The sequence below is a fragment of the Natator depressus genome, chromosome 1 (genome assembly GCF_965152275.1).
Source record: "Natator depressus isolate rNatDep1 chromosome 1, rNatDep2.hap1, whole genome shotgun sequence".
Taxonomy (NCBI): Eukaryota; Metazoa; Chordata; order Testudines; family Cheloniidae; genus Natator; species Natator depressus.
In genome coordinates this window covers 266,599,822-266,621,764 of record NC_134234.1, presented here as the reverse complement: position 1 = coordinate 266,621,764, position 21,943 = coordinate 266,599,822, and the positions used below count along the sequence as shown (strand labels likewise).

General features: G+C 40.5%; 2 protein-coding genes across 6 annotated transcripts in view; both read right to left on the bottom strand.

Annotated features, from left to right (window-relative positions):
- CEP83 (centrosomal protein 83) overlaps window positions 1-5,129 on the bottom strand; it is a 35,364-nt gene extending 30,235 nt beyond the window's left edge. Inside the window, exon 1 of one of the 2 annotated variants that reach the window (XR_012637577.1) lies at window positions 5,080-5,128. The gene's annotated coding sequence lies outside the window, so the exon portion shown is untranslated. Of the gene's footprint in view, window positions 1-5,079 lie in introns of both variants that reach the window. The other variant, XM_074941903.1, reaches the window with a different exon arrangement.
- A 9,214-nt stretch (window positions 5,130-14,343) lies between these two features.
- Window positions 14,344-21,943, bottom strand: part of TMCC3 (transmembrane and coiled-coil domain family 3) — a 230,458-nt gene continuing 222,858 nt past the window's right edge. For all 4 annotated transcript variants that reach the window (XM_074941901.1, XM_074941900.1, XM_074941902.1 and 1 more), the window contains one exon: window positions 14,344-21,107. In XM_074941901.1, coding sequence (XP_074798002.1) covers window positions 20,805-21,107 — 303 coding nt within the window. In that variant the 3' untranslated portion in view covers window positions 14,344-20,804. The remainder of the gene's footprint in view (window positions 21,108-21,943) is intronic.

The following is a 21,943-nucleotide window of genomic DNA, read 5'->3' as shown; positions in this document are numbered from 1 at the left end:
AAAGAGAAACTGAGGGACAGTTGGGAAATGGAAAATTTTATACTCTCAGTTCCAGAATACCAGAGTCCTTCTAATGGCTCTTGCTATTCATGCTCCATGGCTTGAGAAGCCAGGCACACAGCACCTAAAGTGTTCACCTGCAATGACACTTCATGAGGAAGAACTGGAAATTGAGAAGATCCGATTTGGAGAACAGGAAAGAGAACCATAGTTTACAAACAGGTTTTTTAAATGTCAAAACAGTAAGTGGTACCTATTTAACAAAATAACCCTGTTTTAGATTACAGTGACATCTTCTGGTAGATTTTAAAACCTGCATAAAAGTCTGAAGCTGTCAGTTTTTTAAAAAAGAACAGGAGTACTTGTGGCACCTTAGACTAACAAATTTATTTGAGCATAAGCTTTCGTGGGCTACAGCTCACTTCATTGGATGCATAGAATGGAACATATAGAAAGAAGATATATATACATACAGAGAATATGAAAAAGTGGAAGCTGCCATACCAACTCTAAGAGGCTAATTAAGATGAGCTGTTATCAGCAGAAGAAAAAAAAATAGACTTGGAGTGGCTGGGTCATTACACAAATTGAATCTATTTCCCCATGTTAAGTATCCTCACACCTTCTTGTGAGCTGTCTGAAATGGGCCATCTTGATTACCACTACAAATTTTTTTTTTATCTTGCTGATAATAGCTCATCTTAATTAATTAGCCTCTTAGAATTGGTATGGCAATTTCCACTTTTTCGTGTTCTCTGTATGTATATACCTTCTTACTATATGTTCCATTCTATGCATCTGATAAAGTGGGCCGTAGCCCACGAAAGCTTCTGCTCAAATAAATTTCTTAATCTCTAAAGTGCCATAAGTACTCCTGTTCTTTTTGCAGATACAGACTAACACGGCTGCTACTCTGAAACCAGTTTTTAAAAGCACTTTTACATTGTCCCATTAAAGTTACTGACCTGCATAAGTACACATAGTTGCCATCCAAGTGCTAAATTGCATATAACATGCACCTTTGACCATTTAATCAACACTGCTGATTAATCCATGGTCAGTGACTTCTAATATTCAATCTAATTATAGAATCATAGAAGATTTAGGGTTGGAAGAGACCTCAGGAGGTCATCTAGTCCAACCCCCTGCTCAAAGCAGGACCAACACCAACTAAATCATCCCAGCCAGGGCTTTGTCAAGTCAGGCCTTAAAAACCTCTAAAGATGGAGCTTCTACCACCTTCCCAGGTAACCCATTCCAGTGCTTCACCACCCTCCTAGTGAAAAAGTATTTCCTAATATCCAACCTAGACCTCCCCCACTGCAATTTGAGACCATTGCTCCTGGTTCTGTCATCTGCCACCACTGAGAACAGCCGAGCTCCATCTTCTTTGGAACCCCCCTTCAGGTAGTTGAAGGCTGCTATCAAATTTCCCCCCCCCCCCGACCCAACTCTTCTCTTCTGCACGCTAAAGCCCAGTTCCTTCAGCCTCTCCTCATAAGTCATGTGCCCCAGCCCCCTGATCATTTTCGTTGCCCTCCGCTGGGCTCTCTCCAATTTGTCCACATCCAAAATCACCATTTTAAAAACAAAAAATATGCCAAATGTTTGCTTCCTTTTCCGCCCCAACATGATATTTCTTTCACCAAATCACATTAGTGCATGCTCCAGGACAGGCAATATACATTCTTGGATAAGCAGAAAATATTTAATTGCCTTGTTAGGGCTACGAACAGGAGCATTATTCATTAATAAGGCAAGCATCACTTCCAGCTAATGGAATAAGACACTTGCTTATAGCCATATATCATACATTAAATCCACAACATGATTAGATAATACATTCAGAGTTTTGGATTTTTTTTAAAGAGTTCTAAAATTAGTTATAATTCTCTCTCCCTCTGAGGACTGTACAGTTTAATTATAACTAAGGTCATCTAACTTTAGAAAGAGGAATATGAAATATTTATATAGTTCAAATTAAAATTCAAACATCTCTAAATATTTTTTTCTGTAAAATATCAGGCATATAGTGTATATGATGGCATGCTGTGATTGATCAAAATAGCCATCCCAAATTCAAGCCTGTAAAACCTTTTACCACAACATCCTGCGTATGTACACCCATAGGAATGGGTGTTAATTCTTCGGATCAAGGGTGTGTGTGTGTGTGTGTGTGTGTGTGTGTGTATTTGCCCCTTTAAAAAGCTAAATAACTTTAAAATAATGTTAGAGAGGAGAATAAAATGCTATGTGAATGTTATCTGCTAAACTTCCAACCACCTTAATTATGTCCCTCATTGTTTCACTCACTTAAATAGAGTTAGAATGTGTCTGGGTTTTGTTTGTTTGTTTGTTTTTTGTTTTTTAATATGGACTACAACCTTTACTTTAAGTCCTGGCAAATTCAGAGATATTAGTCCTTTAAGTCACCATATCACCATTCATTTAAAAAATTTAAAAACATTTTTTTAAAAATGTAATAGAATTTGTTACTAACAGTTGTAAATGGTAACTAAATCAACCTAAATTTAGAGAAAATTATGTAATCATACTAATTTAAATTTTGAAAACTCCAAAGCATCGCTCTAATTTAAGTGGCATAACCAAGTTACACAATGGTGATTTCCGTGTTCACCGGCAATTGTTTAGGATTACGTGCATAAATCATTCAAAGCTCCGCTTCCATCACTATAGCCTGGTCTAACCTACAAAATATTACCATATTTGAACACACTTATGATCAATGAAGTTAAATAACAAGGCTGAACGTAATTTTTTGGCCACTGCAGAACAGGACAAGTAATATTTTGCCTTGTGCCAGCTAATTGTATCAGACATTAAAAAAAAACTTCCTTCAGTTATTATTGTAAGTGTAAAGTTTAATAGTTTCATATAATGTACAGAATAAGCTGTTTACTTACTTATTTCAGTGTTCTAGAATGCAAAGCCAATACCACCTCCCTGTGATCACCTACCACGATCTGTCAGGACAACCGTGTTACTATGAATTAATACTACCATCAGCCTAAAAGAATATCTCTCTGCTGCAGGAAACACAGCTCTTTTGGCAACATACTAATGACTGAGGAACTCGCTACTGGGAGAAATTAGAATCACCATGAAAGCCATTGATTTGACCTACCCGTCCCATAAAAAAACAAGAACACACACACACCCCAACGAGGAACAGTGAATGGAGAGATAAATAGAAGATTCTTCGATATTCTGTATTTACTTTTAAAATCTGTAACTTTCTTACATGCCACAGTGAGGAATGCAGTAGAAATACCTACACAAATATTTTTATAACATATGCTAGGGAATATTTGAATATCCAACACCTGTTATATTGAGATGGAACAGACATAATGCTGTGGAATTGTGGAATATTCAAATACCATTGTATTAACTTTATAAATGTAATATGTATCTGTATGGGCTGGTTAGTGACTGTATTCCTGGCTAAATGGGTATGACACAGAATGCTTCATACAAGAATTAAAGACAATGGGAAATAATTAATGCAAATCTCCAATACTGAAACAATCTAGGTAACAAGTCTTTAAAGTTTCACCCTCCTAGGGAAAAAGCACATGGCCTGGTTTGACCTGGTTCAAAGACCTTAGCAGAAAGCCTTTGACCTGATTGAGAAAGGACAGGGACACCATCCAAGAACTGACACAGGCATGAGACTGTGACCAACAGACACAGGCTCTGTGGGAGGACCTTAAGTATTTTAAGCCTAGCAGGGTCTCCATATGAAAGACGGAGAACCACCTAGTATGTTTGTCAGGAGTTCAGGTAAGCTGTTTATTACTTTAAGATATATTTTCTGTGAAAAGCTTTTGTTCTGAATAAATAGTACTTCACTTTATGAAAGCTGGCTGGTTACTGGATAACCCTGTCATTGGCCTAAGAACAGAACTGAGGGTGTTAAATTGAAGTCAGACCTAATGAGCTGATCACCAAAACTAGCAGAGGTCTGCAACCTAAGGCCATAATGTGCAGGAAGAGAATCGTGGGATTTCACTCAGAGAAAGATGAATGCTAGAGGCCTGTGACCTAAGTGGGGTGTCTTGAGAGGACAAGTAGGTTGGAGGTGCAGTTAACTCAAGAACTCTGACACAGATCAATACTTTGTTGTATGCAGTGTAGTTGTAGCCCTGTCCTCCCAGGATATTAGAGAGACAAGGTAGATATTAGCTCACCCCTTCTGGAAAATATTCCTAAAGCTCTTACATATATTGCAAGAGAGACACCAATCTCAGTTCAGTAGTCACTACTTCTTTCCTCACAATGTGTGAAGTATGGTTCTCAGATATTAATGGGCTATTTAAAGCCACCACAGAAGCAGTAGATAATTACAGTAGTGCTGATAAGGTGATATACACGAGAGAACTTCCTGGTTATTTTACATTAGAAAAATAAGTGTCCCTGTTACAGCAACCAACGAAGTTGCGTTTATGCACCCTCTCGGACTCATTGCAGGAGCTAAGCCATTTTCACAAAGATCCATGAGATTTTTATCCACCCCTCCCAGACCGATGAGCTGACTCGACGCCCAGTGAGAGCCGCGGGTCGCTCCTGACCACGCACACTCCCCCAGGCAAGTCACAATTGACAGGGTTTTCTCTCGCCGGTTGCTAAGTCGTTGGTCATCTGCGCCTTCACGGCCCCTCTGCACTGATGCACAGGCCCGGGGCCTTTCCCGGGCGGCTCACACCCCGACGCAAGCGGTGGAAGCAGGAGCCCGCGGCGGGCGAGGCGCCGGCAGTGGAAGGAGACGACCCCCCGCCCCCCATGCCCCGACGGCCAGCGCGCAGCGCAGCCTGTCTCTGTGCCCCGCCACTGAGCTCGCCCCGGGCAAGTCGCCGCCCGTTCAGGCCGCGAGCCAGGCCCTGTGCAGCGCCAGGCACGGGGGGAAGCAGCAGCCGCCAGGCACGGGGCGGGGCCCGGCCGAGGAGAGAACAGGAACCGCGAGCCTCGAACCAGCCGCCGAGCCCCGTCCGCGGACGAGGCGAGCGCGGGGCAACCAGGACACCGCCACGCGAGGGCCCGAGCCGCCCCACCACTCACCCGGGAGCAGTTGCGGGCAGCCGCCAAGAGGGTTTAAAAATGGCGCCTCGCCTCCCGCTGTAGCCGTCCGCCCCGCCCCTCCCCATACCTCCTGGCTGTGACCCCGCTCGGGACCCGTCAGCCTCTCGGAATGTCCAATAAGGCTGACGCCGCTGAGCCTCATGGGAACGCGGAAGCGCGGTTGCTGCGGAAACCGGCTCGCGACTGGGGCGCGCGGACGCTGGGCCCCGCCCCCAGCGGGAAGGGCGCTAGGCTGGCGTGTCTCTGCCGCTGGCGCTGCCTGGCTGCTCCATTGCCCGCTCCCGGCTCCTGTCTCCTCGCCCGCCCCTTGAAAGCCCCCGTGGGCTCGCCGCTTTCCTCGCCCACAGGCCCCGCCAGCCTTTCGCCCGCGCTGCCCCTTCCGGGGGGGAAGCTCCCAGTCCGCCCCTCCCCTTCCCTCCCCTCCCCCCGGCACCGCCGCAGGCCCGGGCTACACCCCGGCATCGGGTCAACCCAGCCGCGTGGCTGCAGGTGGTGGAAACCCTTTGTGCTGGAGGAAACGCCACCACGCGCCCCCTCCCCCCGCAGAGGTGGAGAGGAAGGCGGCCACGGGGCTGGCTTGACCCACGGTCCTGGTGGCTGATTTGGTCCCTGCCCAGTACTGGAACAAACCAGAACAGGATTTTGCCTGTTGTCAGACGGGGGATGCCCTTTTAAAGTGTCCCCCACTCCATCCCCACCCCCATGCAGTCAAGCTCTTTAAAACGGTGCCCCCCATGCAGTGTTACTTCACATACCCCATGCGAGAGCCTGCCAACAGGGTACTTACAGCAGTATATACCTCTTCTTAACTATGGCATTAGATACCGTATACACAGTAAGGTATATTTGCTCTTCTGGTGCTGGTTACATTGCAGAAGTATTTGACAATGAAAGAAAATAGGCATAAAGCAATTGAGCACTTTCACCTGTGCTCATAGTAACTCATCTACAGAACAACAAAACTTTTATGTTCAAAATGTAAGTTACTATACCAAAATTTCAGACCCAGGCTCCCTTAATTGCTAAGATGTACTTCTGGGGTAAGAGAAGGGAATAACAGAACATACAAAATTAAAGTAATTAAAGTAAATGTACACAATTTGAAGTTTCTGACAATGTCAGTGTCTAACTCTTAAATAATCTACTTCAGACAAGTAAGGCGATAGCTATACCTCACATTTTGTACTCAACAATGCTAACTCCAGATCATAAAGGCAGGTGGATGTTACTAATGCCAATACCCCCATTACACAACTGTTTAACAAGAATAAATATATTCACAGTATTGTTGATAGTGCCCATTCATTTACATTTGAATGGATTTATACTATTTTATGAATCAGTAAGAGCAGTCAAAACAGTTACCAGGTGCTTTTGATGAAATCTTTAACATATTTTGAAAGATTTATTTTGACTAAGAAGAGCCCTTAATCATCCCAGTCTAGTAATGTCCTACCTTTCAAAAGAGAAAGAATAAAAAAGGGCTCTACTTTGTATATCACAGGGTGTGATTTACTTATGTGCCTAACCCCATTAAACAAACAAACAAGAACCAAGTTAAATATCAGCAGAATGTTTTTATAGATCTGCATAAAAAATTAGTTTCAATTAGTTCCCCTAGAGGTTGCTGTAATCCTAGATATGGGAAAGCCTAGTACATGTGACAATTATTTCTCAAAGATCAAGAACAATAAGTCTAGGCAAAATGGTTTAATATTTGTTTCTCTTTAGTTGAAATCATGTAAACATTTATGATTTTATAATCATAAGGTTAAGATAAGTATCTTGACAATTTCAGTAGCAAAATGGTAACAACTCGAGCTTATAGGAAGAAAAGCGTTAAATCTACAACAATATTTTACAATACTGCAACAACATGAATACAGATTAAGTTTTTTCTCCAAAGTCAAAGATTTTGTTTTAAAAAGTTAAGATTTTTGTTTTGGATGCAAAGCACAGTAGTTTTACAGAACTGTAAAGTGTAGTTCTCGGAAAAATGACTGGTAAAAAAAGGCTTCAGGGGGTTCCATATTTATTGTTACTCTCCATTTCCATATCAAACATATTCAGTTTAAACGGAAAAGATTTTTTTTTTTTTGTCAGCCCTGTTCATGCTACCTAAGGTCAAGTAGAGTTCTTTTTGCCTTGCTGGAGACTGGTGTTTGGAGTGGGGGGGACCAGTGCCGATATCAGGGGGACTGATGCTGGGGCCAAGGGGACCGGGATCGTGCATCATCAACAGGACCACCACATTCTGACCTCAGGGACATCTCCACAACCCTTCAGTAAGGTTGCACAGCTGTAACTGGATGGAATTTAGTTGATGCACAAGAAAAGAACCCACCTCACTCTGTATTGGCTCTACAGGGCTAATAGGAGTAAAAAGCAGTAAAATCTTACTTTAGTCATTAAAGTAAATATGACAGAATATGTATGGGCAACTAATCTGTTGAATAAATTGGTACAATTTTTACACAGGTATTTTCAATGTAGAACTATATAAATTGGCTGCAGGATTTGTGGGGGAAGAGAGAGGAATCATGCAGCCTTACATCTGCTCCAACATTTTTTTCCCCAGGCAGAAAAGGATCCTGCTTGGTTTCTGGGTTTACTGAGTCAGGAAAGGGGTGCATTTTGGCCAGTGGTCTTGCATCAGGGAGCAACTTTAGAGCTACCCAGACCCAGCAGGTCTAATTGTCTGAAGACCTAAGCAAGGAGCAGAACTGCATGCCCACCTCCCCTAAAGCTGTTCTGAGCAGCATCTTTGTGGAAGGCAACACAAAGCCTGCTTCCCTCTTAATGATTTAAAAATTGCTTTAGTGACGTAAATTGGGGCTGTGCTAGGGGTCTTGCAGGAGGCAACCAAGGCAGGGAGATGAAGTAGGAGACAAAGAGATGGAATTCAAGGGTTCTTAGAAAAGACGGCCAGGGAAGGGAGAACAACATGCATATTGGGACCAGCAGGAGACCTAGGGAGTAGCAGGTGAGCACAGCAAGGGAAGAAAGTGGTTAAACAGGAGAGAGGCCAATGGATGGGAATAAAAAAAAACAGCTGGAAAGCTTTTTGGTTCCCAATATTTGAGATTCCTTATTTCTACTTGCAAAGTAATCTTAAATTATTTCTTTAACAATGGGAAATTACTGGATTATATGTTCAGAATTTTACAAAAAAAATGAAAAAAGGAAAGCTTACCTGAGTGAAAAGAGAAATTTGATGGGAACAGTCTCTTATATAAGTGCAGTTCAGGCTTTCCCTCCTCCTTCCCCCAATTCCATTCTTTTCATAGGATAGATAATACGTAGTCATGGCCAAGAAATGCTGTAATGAATCCGAAAGCTCACTTCAGACTTGTTTGCTGTCCCTATGGAGTAAGGGTGAAAGTAGCTGCTATGTGGAACACACACAAGTTTGGTAACCCAGAAGTGTCTCTTTAGAGAGGACTGTTGCTGTATTAGCAGGTATAAATCTATGGTTAATCTATGTTTAGTACATGTCACTGTGACCCAAGGACCTCCTGATGCCAACTGGGAGAAGGCACATGGGTACAGAACGGATACAGGGCTCTCCAGCATCTGGTATTTACATTCTAGTTCACTAAAGAATGCCATATAAGGTTTCTACAGAAAGCTTGTGTCACACTGGTCATCAGAAACTTTGCAGAATGTATAAGCAGATAATATGTAAGGAATATATATATTAGAAATTATGCTCTTAAGGTCTAGTAGTTAAAGGACCAGAGAGACTGTGTGCATTGAGACAGATTTCTCCAGACAGGAGGTGGGAAACACTTATCTCCCTAGCTGACCATTGTGTATTGTGGGTCTTACAATAAAAGTCCTTTGCATACTGAGTCAAATACTAATGATGAGCTTGTGGAAACTTCAAAAGAAAATAAACAGGAAGAGGTAAACAGCAGGAGCATGGGGGAAGATCCCCTGTTTTAGAGGTGATATTTTGAGGTGTTTAAGAAGGTCTGGTGTGTTTCGGGGGTGCAGAGAGATGCCCTGGGATCCTTCAGCAGGGGAAGGCAAGCTTCCAGCAGGCTTGGCCTCATGAAAGAAGGATCTCAGCCATCTTGGTTGAAAAATGCTGTGAGGACTTTATTACACAAGAGGGCATTTGTTAGCTGAGTTTAGGCTCTAGAACATGTGTTATGACTTTGTTTTTATGTGTAACCCTTTGTTTCCAATATTTATGTTTATCATATTAATTGCGTTCTTCGTTAAATAAACGTATACAGTAGAACCTCAGAGTTATGGACACCTCAGGAATGGAGGTTGTTCATTACTCTGAACAAGCCGTTATGGGATGCTCCTCAGGGGGGACTGCTCGGAGCGGGGGCTCAGCTCTGCAGTGGCTGCCCAGTGAGTGCAGGTGGGCAGAGACAGCTGATTCTAGCCCCTGGCAGGAAGGATTATGAATGAGGCACCCTAGGGCACCACAATATCAGCGGGTGCATGGTGCAGGCTGTGACCCTTTAAAACTGAGCTGCTCCTCCAGATTGCAGGGTGCAGGCAGGAGCTCAGGCTCCGGCAGCTTACATTCCAGGCCAGGTTTCAATAGCAGCTCAGGAAATTTCTTCCCAGGCTCTGAACTTGCAAACTTGTCCCTGGCTGGGAGAGGGGAAAAGTGTTCACCACCTCCTACCTGTAAGTGGCTGCCCCACACCCTGGCGAGTAGGGGATAGTGGTGGGGACTGGCAGCCCAGATGTGCCTACCTTTAAGATGCAATACAGGCACAGTACAGTATTTGCTGGTTTGTTTTTTTGGACTCCGCTGCTGCCTAATAGCCTACTTCTGGTTCCCCATGGTGTCTGATTGACCGGTCAGTCCGCAACTCTGGTATTCGTATCTTTGAGGTTCCACTGTACTTGCTTTCTCTATAAATAAATCTAAGTGCTGTGAGTTAAGCAGCGCTATGTTCTTAGGTGAACTGGTAGGCTGCAGTGTACTTAGCCACCGACACACAGAAAATTACCAGACCCACTGTTCCTAAGAGGTTGGACACTCTAGGGGTACGCTTTGAGTCCTTGGGGGTTGTATAGCTATTACTTACTCACTCAGAGAGAGAGCAGAGTCCACTGAGGCTGAGAGGGGAGTATCTGTTCTGCCTGTGGCCAGGGTTGTCGGGGAGCTGACCCCTGGCAGACACAGTTAAGAACAGATAGTAGTGATATGCCTCCCTGGGGACTGTCACAGTCACCTTGGTCTAAATGCAGTCTAGCAGGAGAGAAGCCGCATGGAAAATTAATTAGTGTGGTGATCAAAGTCTCTATCCTACTCCTGCTTCAGCTGGGCCTGGAAGTATTAGGCAGGCAACAATCTTAGGTAGGTCTACACTGAAAGCATAGATTGTGATTACAGTTCAAGTAAACGTACCTGAATTTTAATCTAGCGAGCTCAGATACCTGAGCAGAGAAGCTGCTGCATTTCAGTGCAGACTAGTCCACTGAGTAATTACCCCAGGTTCTGGGCAGGTTTGTACAGCCTGAGCAGAAACGCACACTTCCACAAAGTCATTGCTCTAGATCAAAGCTAGCTCAGATATGGTTCCTTGTGCTGCAGTCACACGCTGTGATTGCAGTATAAACATACTCTGAGTCCCAGACAGACAGGACAAAGTCCCATACCTTCTAACACAAGCCCCAGAGATGACTGGCTCCAATGGGTGGGTTATTTAGGCTGAGGAAGAGGAAAAATTAAATAGAGTGGATACTGTATGTGGCACTCCTAAGAAAAACGTTTGTAGTCAGAAGACTAAACGTCACTGGAATTCTTTACTCATGGGGTAAAAACATGACCCCAGTGAAGTCAAGGAAGTTTTGCCATTAACTTCAACAAAGCCAGGATTTCATCCCTGGTATAATTCTTAAAAAACAAACAAACAAACAAACAAAAAAAAACTATGGGAGTCAATAGGTATAAGGACCGAGACCAATCAACAGGATATTATGTTGTGTAGTTGCAGCCGAGTCAGTCCCATTTAAGTGGCTTGTTACATTACAGCGGGCTGCTGCCTACACAGTCCCATGTTCTCCATTCCTCTGTTTAGTTTGGATGTAAGCAGTCATTGATTCTGGAACATACGGCTTTTATAATAGTGAAAAAATTACAAAGAGGGTTCACAGCAGTTTGGGAAAGTAGGTGTTTTCTAACATAAAATACCAACGTATTCATAGATTCCAATGCCAGAAGGGACCATTGCGTTCATCTGCTCTGACCTCCTGTAGAACACAGGCCATAGAACTTCCCCAAATTAATTCCTAGAGCAGATCTTGTAGAAAAACAACCAATCTTGATTTTAAAATTATCAGTGATGGAAAATCCCCCATGACTTGGTAAATTGTCCCAATGGTTAATTGTTAAAAAAATAACAAAAACAAACACAAAAAAAAGACACACTTCATTTCTAGTATGAATTTGTCTAGCTTCAGCTTCCAGCCATTGGATCACGTTATACCTTTCTCTGCTAGACTGAAGAGCCCATTATTAAATATTTGTTTTCCATGTAAGTATTTATAGACTGTAATCAAGTCACCCTTTAACCTTCTCTTTGTTAAGCTAAATAGATTGAACCTTTAAGTTTATCATGTTAAGGCATGTTTTCTAATCCTTTAATCATTCTCATGGCTCTTCTCTGAACCCTCTCCAATTTTTCAACTTTTTTTAAATTTAAAAAATATTTGTAAGATGATCACAAAATTGTAAATTAAAAAAATTAAAATTGTATTCAAAAGGCAAACTCTGAGGTTGCTTACAGACTGTGTGTCTTGGTGGGCTAAAATTAGATAATATTTTTGTGTTGCATTTATACTTTACAGACTTCAAGCCTGATTTTACTTTCATTTACATCAGATAGATACCTGTACAACTCCATTGACTTCAGTGGAGTTACTCCAGATTTACAAAAGCGTAAGGGAGAACAGAATCCGAATCTTCACCAGGAGAGTAGATTGTGAATTAAACAAATGCAGCCCCAGTCATGAAGTTCCCATCCAAAGTTTTTGTATTTTGAGATGGAGATAAAATATTAGATAATAAAGCCAGAAAATTCCTGAGAATTTTACTTTACCAACTGAGCACCAGTTAACTTTCAAACTTGTACTGGAAACAAAGAGAATTCAGCCTCTGCCCAAGCTCTGTCTGAAACTGGCAGTTCATGTCATGAAAGGTGGATTGCTATCAACTGGGGGACTCAGCTGTCACCAGACATAAAACAAATGAGTTTTCAGATAAATCAACAGTCTGAATATAAGCAAAACACTATGTCAAGTAAGAATTCAGGATGATGCAGTGCAGAGTTCCCCATATCTTTTCATTTATCTCAGTCCTGATCTGGATGGATTGTCACTGTAGGGAGAACTCTAGCACTTTCAATTACTGTATTTTTTCACTAAAAGGCAAAAATTGCAATTGTGTGCATCCAAATTTACCATTTGCTTTGAACTGAGTAATAAAGTAAACACATGCAAAGTAATGAACTTATTTAAGATAGAATATGCTAATACAAAAACTAAATACAATTTCCTATGACATTTAAATGCAGTCTCTCTTAGAAAGTCTGGGATGAAAAAAAATCCAAGAATTAAAAAACAAAACAAAACAAAAAAACCCACATCTGTGAAACTGAAGAATGACGCCCAGGAGCAACAAGTCAACCTGGAGACTGTAGAAAGAAAGACGTTCACTCTGCAGAAGTAATAGAGGAGCTGCTGGGGGAGTGTATAAAGCCTGGAGGCAGAGTTTGGCCATATGCCTCTCTACCACATCAACACAAACGACTTATCTTCACTTTTAAGGCCCTCCACATCCTAACCCCACTCTACCTAACACCTCTTATACAATATAAAGAAAATAGACTTCTGTCATTGTTCCACAAATGCCGGTTTTGATTGGCCATTTAAATACTTTTCCAGCATATAACCTTGTTATGTGTGGGTGGAATTCTCTGTAAATATCTGCAAAACCACATTGTTATCCTTCAAATTCCCCGTTAAGACATTTCTTTGCTATGATACCTATCCAGAACTCGAGACTTGTTTGCTGCATGCTGACTAGCATTATTTCTCATTATTTCCTCATATATACTCGTCTGTTTCTTGTATTGAACTGTTGTCTTGGACTGTAAACTCTTTCGTGGCAAGGACCCTCATCCTTGTACAGGATGGCATTGTACACCGCTAGCACAACTGGGCCCTGGCTTCTTTGTGCTACCGCTACACAAATCATAAATGCTTTGTACCACCCCAGTGCTGACACTTCTTTCAATTTCAACAAGTTAAATTTGGTGCTATAATGTGTACAAGCATATACAACCCTTTATGAGGGCTGAGTCAGATGGTTAGTAATGGAGAACATTTTTTTCTCTGGGCCACCAACATACATCTCCAATATTAGCAAGAACCAAAAATTATTAGAGTCTGAGGACAACTTACAGTTTGTGAAATGAGTTAGCCTTGATCTCTTTACTAAAGATTAAAGCTCCTAGCATCCACACCAAAACCTAGCACTAAAACTGGAATTACTTGGAGCAATTACTGGGGCAGCAATTGACCGGACATGAAAACTATTTTATCCCATTTCTTCAACAGCAGGGTTGATGCACAGCCTCAGAACAAAATGGCCTGCTGTATGTGGTCTGGGTATGTATGTGATCGGTGCTGTATGTGCTCTGGGTATACATGACTTTACTCCCAAGGGCTGTCAATCTAACACCTTTCATGAGCACTTTTTTTAGTTAAGAATTGTTATACTTAATGTATGCTCAACAGTAGTAATATTTGGTAATGTGTCTTAACCTGTTTTCTGACACTAGAATAAATAAATAAAAAACCTCAAGCTTCTATTTCAATTGTCCAAAGAAAAAAAGTCCAAAATGACTCCAAACACTTGATACAATTAAACCAACTCACCATATATCATGTTCACAATGAATTTGGAAAAAAGTCCAGCGATGGTTCCACGTCTGACCTTTACACCACTGCCAAGCCATAGCTGTAAATAAAATCCACGATCTCAATTTTTGACTAAATCCCCACAGGATATAGCACTCAAAATCAACATCTGAATGTTTTCATCTTTATTTTGAAATGGAGAGAGTGCTCCCCATTAAGAAATGTACTTATGGACAGAGAACGCACTATAGTGAGGTGGATTTGACTAATGATAACTGTAAGAAAATGAACATTTAACAGCAAATTAAATTTAAAATACTTTTATTTTAAAAAAATGTTAATGGCACCTTTGAGCAATCATGACCACACCAAGAAATATACAAAAACATTACATACATTAATAGATGCATTTTTACACCATGCTGCACAAAATGAAAGTGGTACGAGATACACAGGTTACATGCTGACACAAATATTTTCAGTCAATAAAAATAAACAAACTTTCAGTACACTTTGGTACTGCCTAGTCAGCATTATCTTACAAAAAAGGAAGGGCAATAGATTCATGGAAAGAAAGAGCTTTCTACCAACAGTACAACTTAATACACCACACATATGCAATAAATCAAATTTACAAGACAATTCAATCAAGTCCCCATGCAATCTGTATGTACATTGTCTTCTAATATCTTAGAAAACAGAAGAAAGGATTTTACTGGCCTCAAAACTGGATTTTATAGTGCTTTTTGTTCTTCAAGGGTGATTATGCAATTCAGTAAATTGCAATATTTTCTTTCGTCCATTATTTTAATGTAAAATTTTCATTTTTTAAATTGAACTCTGCTTCACTACCAGATAAGCTCATTCTATTGGCATTCAAACGTCATTTAAAAAACTTGTCTGTGTCTACAGTACTGTATTTCAAGTTTTGACTATGAATATTATATTTGTGTATCTGGAAGAAGCTATAAAACTGCCTTATTAAAAAAATCAATATAAAATCTAGGCGCCTAAGTCTCAGAGCATGTCACTTCTGAAAATGGGACTTAGGCGCTTTTGAAAAATTTTACACTAAGTGATTCTGGATCCTCTTTGTATTTTGAGCTTGTTTAGCAAATTTTTGTAGATAAGGCCAGAAAGACCTTTGTGATCATCTAGTCTGACTTCCTGTATAACACAGACCACAGGACTTCCCTGAATTTATTCCTGTTTGAACTACAGCATATCTTTTAGAAAAATATCCAATCTTGATTTAAAACTTGAGTGATGAAGAGTCTACTACAATCCATGGTAAATTGTTCCAAGGGTTAATTACCCTCAGTTAAAAATTTGTACCTTATTTCTAGTTTGAGTTTGTCTAGCTTCAGCTTCCAGCCATTGATTCATGGTATATCTTGTTTGCTAGATTGAAGAGACCTCTTATCAAATCTCTGTTCTCCATGTAGGTACTTATGCAAAGATGCTGAAAGGTATTTAGGCTCCTAACTTCCACTGAAAATCAATGGGAACTTAGGAAACTCCAACTAGTACAAAATGCTATAGTGTGTCTCTCCTCAGCAACACAGATGACCATGAGCATATCATATCGGTCCTCTGCTCCCTACACTAGCTTCCCATAGAATTTCAAATCAAGTTCAAGGTCTCAGTCCTTGTCTTCAAAACATTCCATGGCCTGGGCATGGCCCCCAAAGTTCTGGGACGAAGACCATGGTCAACAACTTCACTCCTCTGGCACAATGCAATGCTCAACGATAAGAGTAAAGCTTGTCTATGCAGGAGACAGAACCTTCTCTAGGGATGGTAGAAGACTGGAATAAACTCCCCCAGGAGCTAACCACTATTACAAACCTTGTCACTTTCCACTCCAAGTGCAAGGTGCATTTCTTTGATCTTTTCTTCTCAAACATGAACACATAGCAACAGCTATATTTAACAAACAAAAACCCACCCTACCAAAACAAGACACTCAACTCCACATGCTTCTCCCTCTGGAAAGAGGATGAGAACACAAACAATATGCCATAGATATGTAGTCATGTTGCTTAATGCACTAATGGAAGATGGTCAGATACTATGGTGATGTGCATGGTATGAAAACCTTACAGATAGAATAAAAAGCCTAAATACATTAAGGATCTGGATCTTATAGAGTGACCAAGTCACCCCCTAACTTTCTCTTAGATAAGCTAAACAGATTGAGCTCCTTAAATCTTTCACTGTGAGGCATGTTTTCCAACCCTTAAATCATTCTCAGTGGTCTTTTTGTGAACTCTCAAATTTATCAACATCCTTCCTGAAATGTTGACACCAGAACTGGACACAATAATCCAGTAGCGGTTGCACTTCTTAATGTTAGGCATTTTGATACTAAACAAGCAGTGGCCAGATTCAATAGCTTTCTATGAAAAGCCAGAACTAGTATAACTGGAGCTTAATAAGACAAGAAGCATCACTGGGTTACATAAGGACTGAACGTCTAGTATATAAGTCAGGAAGAAACTGAATAGGATAGTATCTAGTCAGAGTAATATCAGTGACTTTGGACAGTAGTGGAACTAAATTTATGTGGGCATCTTTCACTAGGTCTATGTGGGAAGCCCTAAAGAAATCCCTTGATTTGGATCAATGGGCTGAAATTAGAAAGGTAGCTAACAGTGACGGTAACTGTCATGGGAAATTAACTCTCCAGGAATCAACAGGTATGGATTCTACCATCAAACTCTTTGGGGCTTTCAAAGATGTGTTTATCTCTCAGGTAGTTAGGATGCTAACCATAATGACTAGGGCTACTAGACTCCATTCCAACTAATTATGATTAACTTATTAAGGATCTTGAGACTGAAGATACACTTGGCAAGAGTGATCATAATGTAAATGAAATGAAGTGGTTCTTTGATTGCCAGCCAGAATCAGCCAGAGAAAAGAATCCAACATATTTTGGGAGCAGGAGTTGCACAGAGTTTGGCATACACTTAAAGGGATTGAGTGCCATGAGCATATTAAAGGCTACCTTCCACTTCCTTAACACAAGTTAGACACCCTGGCTTACCACAGATAAGGGTACACAAGGAGAAAAAAAAAAAAACGTTGGAAGAGTTGGGAAAGCAAAGTCTGGGTTCAGCAAGGGACATATGCAAATTACTGAAGCAAATGATGAGGAAAAATATGGTACCTTAAGGCATTTTGAATTAGTTTTTGAAATTTATATTAAAAATGGAACATGAGGGAAAGATTACCAAAGGGCCAGGACAGCTGAGGGAAAGAGAAGGGAAGAAGATGGGGAGACTTGACAGAAGACGTGAGATCCATAAAGAATCTGAGCAGTTCTCTTGGAGAAAGATCTTGAAATTGCTGTTGCTTGGGACAGCCTATGGAACATTGGTATGGTTTTAGATAGAGCTCAGAAAGGAACCTAAAAAGATGAAAGTGCCTGACTGACAGAACAGTTAGGGCTGTATTAACTTGCACTGAGAAACATTTTCTTTTTTCTTACTTTAGAGAAGTCTTGTGATTTTTAAATGTGTTTTATTTCTGATACAAAGCCAATAAGGAAATGTACTGCATCTTTATGTAAGACCTCACTATTTCTGATTTGGAGTCAATCAGATATCAGCCAAGTGTAAAACCGTTCCTTTGACCATTACATTCTCATTTTACATGGAGATTACTCAGGTAGAATATGGTAACTACCAACAAGTGTAGATGCCTTTGTATTCCCAAATCATGGCTGTAACAGATTTTTCTGCTTATGAGAGAGACTGGCTGATCTTACTGAGGTAAGGAGGCTTAATTTGTTATGTCCTGATTCTGGAAACTGTCAGAGACAGATAACACAGAATGGGTCACAAATTCAAGGTTTCTACATTGGAACCAGCAAGGTTAAATTAATAAAGGTAAGTAAATTATGCTAAACTAAACAATTGTTTTCCTGAGTTCAGTAAAGCTACTGACAAATAGCATCCATATTACAGATATGTAGACATTTGTAAGCCATTTAACAAAAGTAATATATCAATGCTTGATTTTTCTATTGTCCAGCCTGGAATGCAGGTATATAAATTGGATATCAAAATGATTAAATGGAGGACACAAAAATGGCGGCAATGGATTACAAGGGAGAGAAGTCACTAGCATATTATGTCAAGAGTCAGTACTGGGGCTCTTCCTTTTAGGTCTGTCCCCTCCAAACTCACCTTTAGGTGCAAAGTTATAAATTGGTAAGAAAAACTTAAATACATTAGGGGAATGGTTTATAAAATGGCTGATGGATTTTAATGCAAGTCAAAGGATTTTGAATCTAAAATATAATTGCTGGCTGAAGAACTGGAAAGTACTGACAACAAAAGAACTTAATATTCATGTTAGCTGCAATGAAGATGGGAATGTATTGTTAATGCAGTAAAGGTCAAAAGGTTCTCAAGCTGCATCAAAAGGGTATATAAACAAAACAAGGGAAATCCTCTGTTAGGACGTACAAATTCTGGAGTAAATCCAGAAAGGAGCAGCTACATTTTTTCAAAGTTATGGAGGGGACTTCACTATGAAGATATGTTTAATCTCTTCAACTGATACAGTTTGTAATCTCCTCAGCTTATGAACTGGATAGATGAGGTAGCTATGAGTGGCTGGACTGATTAGGGGATGAAATTTTAATGCAGTGTATACATAGAATACCTAAATGGGGATCACAAAAAATTGGGAATAAGGATCTCATTGAACTAAACAGCAACAGGAATGCACAGGGACCTGCCTGCAAACTGAAAAAGGTAAAAAGTTTAGGTATATCACTGACTGTTTTTCCTCTCAGAAGGGTCATCAGTGTTTGGAATTATTTGCTTTCAGAGGCAGAGACAGTATCCAATTTATTAGAAATCAAGGAAAAGAGGACTAATTACTTGGATACCAATAGTGGCTTTGAGAATAAATGGATTTGAATGAATATATGGCAATTCTTGCTCACATATACAGGGTTAAACTGACTGTTAAGTTTGAGGTATGGAAGGTGTCAGCAAGTTTTTGTTTTATTTTCCTCCACTTTCCTCTGGGAAGATTGAACAGGATCTAGTTAGGATAAAGTGGGTGTATTCTATTTGATTAATTTCCTGTGCCTGCAGCCAGTCAAGTATCACAATTCTTTCGGATTGAATTCCTTTCTATATTCAAAAACATTGCACATATCAGAATTTCTTTAATGACTTTTTTTAAAAATTTAGTTTTCTAAGGTCTCGGTTATATCATCATTTACACCATTAGCCATGCTCTTTGTTCAGCCCCTGAAACCACAGCAAACTATTAGATTAATTATAAATTGTGTTATGGTGAAGAAAGGACAAAGTGCTTTCCCCCCCCCCATATAAAAATTTCTAAAGACTTCCATACAAATTATTGCACTTGGTTAAAATTCAACTAGCCCTGCGACCAAAGTAACAATAATGCTGTCATGACAACATATCTTAAAAGCAAACAGCATTAAATATTAAATTAAATAACCAGACACGTGTCATTTTTTTGGATACATATGAGTGGAGAAGAATCCTGATATTTTATTTCATATATTACTTTACATCATATGTGATTACCCAGGCAACAAAGGATTTCAAGAAAAACATTTTGTAGTTTCTAGATCAGGCAAAATAAATATTTTTAAAAACCTACCTCTTTCATAGTGCCGTTACTGTCTGATGTCTAACACACTGTTCTCAGGAATGTCTCTCAACACATCCCACAGTTAGTTCTAATATATAAAGTTTCATTCTTTCCCAACCCTCCTGACCTGGTGGTTCCTGTGGAACCCTGAAGCAAAAAAATTCACAACATCCAATTTCCTTCAGCATTACTAACTCCTACTCCAACTTGGAGCCTAGTTTTATCTATTTCACATTCACTGGAAAGCTCATCAACTGACTGTTAAAAATTTAAACAAATGTTTATGCGCTCTCCCTTTGCAATCTGCAAAGCTTGAAATATGACCAGAAGAGCTACTGAAGTCAACATAGTGGCATCAGCACTGGTTACTTGTTTCTTTATTCTTCTAAGAGGTCTTTGTGATCTTATAATTCATTCAGTGCATCATATTTGGAGGCATGTTATTACGTTTATATATTTTCTAAACATGATAAAGAATAGCTCTAGGATACGATATTTACTAATCTGCATCACTAGAGACTCTAGTCATATTAAATTGTTGGGAAAGTATAACATTTAAAGAATAATCTGTATGAGTAAGGGCCCACTGGCAGAAGCATCAGAAAACGGTGCTGGATTGTAATTAAGCACCTTCCCAGTTTCTAATTCACAGATGTTAAATCATCTAGCATTAGGAAATACTCTAAGTATGGCTGGTATTTCCTAATATTGTAAAATATAGCTAGCCATTCTATCCTGGTTCATATTGGAAGCTAGACAACTGAATTAATCCAATAGGAATGGTGTAAAAACATGATTATAATGCACTCCCACCACCACTCCTCCTCACTCTAATTAATGACACAATACACGGCACATTTCTTACACCACCAGTAGCATGACCTCTTGTAGATATGCTGGTTTGTAAAGTGGAAAGCTGGTAAGATTAAGGCAAAAGATTTACATGAGTGAGCAGTTCATAATAGATGTAGCCAATTACATACAGTATAATTGAATAGGCAAATAACTGCCACGGAGTATAAATTGAAGTATTTAAACCTTAGCATTCAAGAGTTTTATAGCCTTCATCCAGTCTGCATGTTCAAATTGCAAAATTAAATATTTTGGTAGTTTGTACACATACAACATTTCTTTAAAAAAATAAAAGATCTGGACTAGTGGATTCATCTTGGTATGATCATCCTTTCTATGGCACAGATAATGTGATCCCAATTTTTACAAAATACTGCAAGTAGAGTCACTGCAAAAAAAGTGCAGATAATATGGAAACGGCTCTTCATCATAGGAGCTATAAACTTTGCAATGGTAGAGACGCACACTAAGATGACGGTCATGAAGGCCAAGATTACATTTATACATTTCCCTAGGAGTACTTTGGCATTCACAGTTTCTGACTGCAGCGCTTGCTGTTCTTGCTGATGGAACTCCAGCTTAAAAACCCGAGTCTGGCAAGATTCCAAGGCTTCCTGTAGACAAAAAGAAAAATAAGAGTCAGCTACATTTCTACACAAAGCAGTTTCTCATTCAGCTGCTGAGTATAATTTATAAATCTATTTAAACAAATATGTTGTGCAGACGATCAACTGTTTACAAAAATTATAAAAGTATAATCAAACTTGACAATGCTATTGTGTAACATTTACATTGTTTCCTGGTTGAGGAAAATAGTGTTCATGGTGTCTCATGTTTTCTGAATGTACAAGTTGAACCTCTCTAATCCGGCACTCCCTGGTCCGGCAACATTCTTGGTCTGGCATAGGCGCCAATTCCATGGGTGCTCTGGGGCTGGAGCACCCAAGGGGAAAAATTAGTGGGTGCGGAACATCCACCAGTGCCAAGCTCCCCCCTTCCCACTTGCCTCATGCGCGCCAGCGGCCCTGACCTTACTATTTCCTCCTCCTTCCCAGGGCTTCCAGCGCACCGTGAACAGCCGATTTGCAGCGTTAAAGCTCTGGGAGAAAGCAGGAGGACTTGGGGCCGACGGCTGGGACCCCGGGTGAGAGGCCAGCAGCTGCAACCTGGGGCCAGCATGGAGCCCCTGGGCGGGGGGCCGGGACCCTGGGCGGCAGCAGGGCCCCCTGGCGCCTATGGAGACTCGCTAGCACTCTGCATTGACGTCCCATGGTTCGGCAAATTCTCTGGTTCAGCACCGCCCAGGTCCTGAGGGTGCTGGACTAGAGAGGTTCAACCTGTACTGATGAGCTGAAGAACTGGGTAAGCTAAGCTGTTACCATGGAAACTTCACTATATCAAAGCAGCACCAAAATTAGTTTCTTCGCATACACCATTGAAAATTTTAGGA